Source organism: Fragaria vesca, linkage group LG4 (genome assembly GCF_000184155.1).
Source record: "Fragaria vesca subsp. vesca linkage group LG4, FraVesHawaii_1.0, whole genome shotgun sequence".
NCBI lineage: Eukaryota > Viridiplantae > Streptophyta > Magnoliopsida > Rosales > Rosaceae > Fragaria > Fragaria vesca.
In genome coordinates this window covers 6,681,004-6,685,813 of record NC_020494.1, presented here as the reverse complement: position 1 = coordinate 6,685,813, position 4,810 = coordinate 6,681,004, and the positions used below count along the sequence as shown (strand labels likewise).

The 4,810-nt window shown below is 41.0% G+C and overlaps 1 protein-coding gene across 1 annotated transcript; it reads left to right on the top strand.

Annotated features, from left to right (window-relative positions):
• The first annotated feature begins 1,804 nt into the window (after positions 1–1,804).
• On the top strand, positions 1,805–3,966 carry LOC101293769 (cytochrome P450 716B1-like). The gene is made up of 2 exons (XM_004296595.1): positions 1,805–2,830; positions 3,138–3,966. The coding sequence occupies exons 1-2, from the start codon at positions 1,867–1,869 to the stop codon at positions 3,629–3,631; spliced, it is 1,458 nt and encodes a 485-aa protein (XP_004296643.1). The 5' UTR covers positions 1,805–1,866; the 3' UTR covers positions 3,632–3,966.
• Positions 3,967–4,810: the final 844 nt, after the last annotated feature.

Sequence of the window (4,810 nt, the reverse complement as noted above, 5' to 3'; positions counted from 1 at the left end):
AGAGAGAGAGAGATCTGAAAGAATGTAATAAAAAATAAAATAAAAAGAGATATGAAAGAATGGAGGGTGCATCAGTCTTTTGCGTCTCCTTTAAGTCGTCACATGGGACGCACATGGTCAAATTAACAGAGACTTGACGAAAATTAACGACAGGTACCATATATATACGAAAAATTTAGTTTAGGTACTACTTTGATAACTTTATAAGTTCGGGTATCATATTGTCAGTCACGTAAGAGTTTAGACACTCTGAGTGAAAAAATACCCATTAATGATTGATAAGTAGTAGTATATTAAATAAATATGAGTAGTCAGAGTAGATCGAGCTGAAGGGCATTAGAGGAAAAACCTTTTCACATGTGAAGAGATGAGGGAGGACGAATGGAAACATAGTTTTCTAACAGTACATCTGCTGTCGTCTGATAATTGTGAAAATGGTAATGTTATGTAATATGTAGCCCACCATTTTAGAATGCCGGTAGATGGAATACTCAGCCAGTCAGCCACCACAGTAGACCACTTCTTAAAACTTTAAAGTAATTACCTACCTAACTAGAGTTAGACGATCCTTAATTAATTAACTAATCTACTCAGTGCGTGGTCGGTCGATGAATCAGTATCTCATTCACAGGCAAATATCGATCATAACCTGAAATCAGTGGCCGGAGGGAGGTTGACAACAGACGAGGCCAGGGTTTGGGGATGGATTCACTTGCGTAGTTGCGTATACACTTGCGTAGTACGTACGACGACCCATCACCACCGCTAGCGACGGTACGGACGGCCAAACCCTAGGTAGCTCCAGATCCATCAGAATTATTCATCAAGTGAATCCAATCCAACGGGCGGAATAAGTGGACTGGTGGAAGAAAAGATGCCATCCTATGGACGCGGTGCAGTCTGTAAAATAAATAATCTTTGAATACTTTTTGTATTAATTATTTCATTTAAACTAATAGTCTATATATGATCAGATATGCTGCGCGCTATATGTTTGACTTGCTCAGTACTCATTACACGACTTCCCCCACGATTATGATCCATATGTTAATTATTGCTAGCATACATATTTCCCACCACCTTCCCTCCAATTAACTCTACCTCTCTTTCATCCAAACTCATCACTGAAATATATCGATCTTTATAACAAACCCTAGCTTGGACTTTGTTTATATGCATTGAGGAAAACAAAATTAGATTTTCCTAATGATATGATTGTTAGTTTACTCTCTCATATGTAATTGTCTGTAATTCTACTATAATCTCTTTCGTAGTTACCAGAGCAATGATATAATAACAACAAAACTCACCAAACAATATAATGTCCTTGTTTATTTCTCTTCTAAAAATATCTCGAAATTAACCTTACATATTAATTTTGGGAATAGTGATCGTATTAGCTAGAAACACTAAAACTACACTGTATTTCAGTGTTAATATCTCATAAATCTGTGTAACATGTATCTTGGTATATATAGTATTGTAATTTAAATTACTCAACCAAATTATGATTGGTCAGTGTCTGTACTATATTTCAATGGTACACATACATATGTTGGTCTTGGTAAAATGATGATCGGCAGTAGTGTGACTTCGCACATGTTATATATACACATAAAGAAAGAGCGAGCTCACCGAAACAAAATTCAACAAAAGTAAGAGCGAGCTTATTTTGACTTTGATATTGCCACCCACTCAAACTTCACTGCATGTCGAACCAAAAAGTCACTACTCGCTAGCGCGCACTCACACAGAAAGAAAGGCCTATATAAACATCCTCAAGTCGATCTGTTCCAACAAACCATCCACGAAATACTCAGAGCACACATTTCTTACCCGGAACAACAGACTCAAGAAAGCTCAATCATGGAGCTTAACTTCTATCTTACCCTCCTCTTGGGCTTTGTTTCCTTCATCACCTTCTCCCTCTTCTTCCTCTTCTACAGGCACAGATCTCAGTTCACCGGCAACAACCTCCCTCCCGGGAAGGTCGGCTACCCTGTCATCGGAGAGAGCTACGAGTTCCTGTCCACAGGATGGAAAGGCCACCCCGAGAAGTTCATTTTCGACCGCATGAACAAGTTCTCTTCCGAAGTCTTCAAGACCTCCCTCTTCGGAGAGAAGGCTTGCATCTTTGCCGGCGCCGCCTGCAACAAGTTCTTGTTCTCCAACGAGAACAAGCTCGTCACTGCCTGGTGGCCTAGCTCCGTCAACAAGGTCTTTCCTTCTTCCGTAGAGGACAACAGCAGCGCCAAAGAGGAGGCCAAGAAGATGAGGAAGATGCTCCCTAACTTCATGAACCCTCAGGCTCTTCAACGCTACATCGGAATCATGGACACCATCGCCCAACGGCACTTTGCTCTCGGCTGGGAGAACAAGAAGGAAGTCGTGATCTATCCCCTTGCCAAGAACTACACCTTCTGGCTGGCTGCACGATTGTTCGTTAGCGTTGAGGACCCAGAGGACGTTGACAGACTCGGCGACCCCTTCCAGCTCTTGGCCTCCGGACTCCTCTCGATGCCTATTGACTTGCCCGGAACAGCGTTCAACAAAGCCATCAAGGCCTCCAACTGGATCAGGGGGGAGCTCTACAAGATCATCAAGCAGAGGAAGATCGACTTGGCCGAGGGCAAGGCTTCACCCACCCAAGACATATTGTCCCACATGCTTTTGCTTTCCGACGAGGAAGGAGCCCATATGAAGGAGATGGACATCGCCGACAAGATTCTCGGACTCTTGATCGGAGGCCACGACACCGCCAGCGCCACCTGCACTTTCATTGTCAAGTACCTCGGAGAGCTCCCTCATATCTACGATGCAGTCTACAAGGGTAATTACTATTTTTCGTTCATCTCTAATTTCTAGTTAAAAAATTAGGCCAACGTGAAAAGTAAATTTTTTTGAATTTGACAGAGCTTTCGGATCAACCTTGTCGATCAATATCGATAAACATGACTAATAATCCATACAAGATATTTGTTAATCACTACCCATGTCCTGCTGTCTGCACATATGTATTCTATTTCTTGTAGGTTTTGCTAAAGTTGGTAGCTGAAAAATAATAGTCAAATAAAGACAGCTGCAATTATTTGACCTGAAATACTAATATTAATCGTCTTAATCTATTGGAAAAACAGAGCAAATGGAGATAGCCAACTCAAAACCACCAGGGGAGTTGTTGAACTGGGATGATCTTCAGAAGATGAAGTACTCATGGAACGTGGCACAGGAAGTGCTGAGAGTGGCGCCACCACTTCAAGGAGCCTTTAGGGAAGCGTTGCAGGACTTCGTCTTCAACGGCTTCACCATCCCTAAAGGGTGGAAGTTGTATTGGAGCGCAAACTCGACACACAAGAATGCTGCTGTATTCCCCGAACCTTACAAGTTCGATCCTACAAGATTCGAAGGAAATGGACCTGCCCCTTACACCTTCGTGCCCTTCGGAGGAGGCCCCAGAATGTGCCCCGGAAAAGAGTACGCCCGATTGGAAATTCTAGTGTTCATGCACAACCTGGTCAAGAGGTTCAAGTGGGAGGCAGTCATTCCCGATGAGAAGGTCGTCATCGACCCCATGCCCATGCCGGAAAAGGGACTTCCCGTCCGCCTTTTCCCTCACAAAAAGGCCGCTTAAGTCGATCATTACCTGCTACCTGCTCTCTGCTAGTTATCTACTCATCGATCGTATACAAGACCGATCGACAACTATGTCCAGGCTTTGTTAATCTTTCGTTTTGGGTTAATCATTGTATTTGTTTTCTTTTACAATTTATATATATGGCGTCTGAGTACTTTGGGTAACCAATTCAATCTGGACTTGTGTTGTTAGTACGTGCCATGCACTTGACGGGCGTTTTAAAGACAAAAATATATAATGGATCAGATATTGCGAATAAATATATATGTCATCATCGCACCTGTGGCTGTATATATGTGTGTATAACGATATATCACAACTCTGTCTCTGTCATGTGATGCCTGTGTAAAATATATTATACATGCCGATCATGTTTATTTGTCCAGAACTGCTCAGGAGACTGGCTCATAGGACTCATTCATCAATATTCCTAAATCCAGCTGCTTCTCATGAAAATGATGCTAAAGATATAGAAATGCTGTAAAAACTGATAATGCAGACAACAAGAGGATTATCAAAAATCTGTTGAAAAACCTCAAGGAGGAAAAAAACAACAGACAAGATTATCTCACTAATCTTTAATTTGAGTTTACAAAGATAGGTAGTTCTCCAACACAACTACACAAGGAACTAGTCATTCTAGTATTCACTCATTTCTATCTACACACTCATGATCAGTTAATCAATTTGTTCTACACAAAAACAACTGAGAACTTCTCCTACTGATATAACACAAACATCAGTATAAGTAACTTAGATTCTTTCACACAATCTAGTGATGCACTCCTCTCATAGCTATCGAACAGGTTCTCAACACAACCAGCAATTCACACTTGGTTCACTCTTCAGCTTCACCAAACTTAAGTGCAACCTGAATGCAAGTAAGAGAGAAACTTTTTAGATCATATGATCACACACACACAATTTGCAGATTGATTGATATACAATCCAACTTAGAGACTAAGATATCAAAGTCTAAACAATATCTACAAAAAGGTGCATATTGCATAGCATGTCAGATGTTACTTATAGAGCATGAAATGCTCCCCCTCAAACAATGCTCATCAAAGAATCGATTTGGAAAAACATAATCAGAGAACTATTTTTTCCATAACTCTTGCACTTAGCAATCATGTACCTTAATCATATCTTTCTCTATGATTAAGCACTGTTATT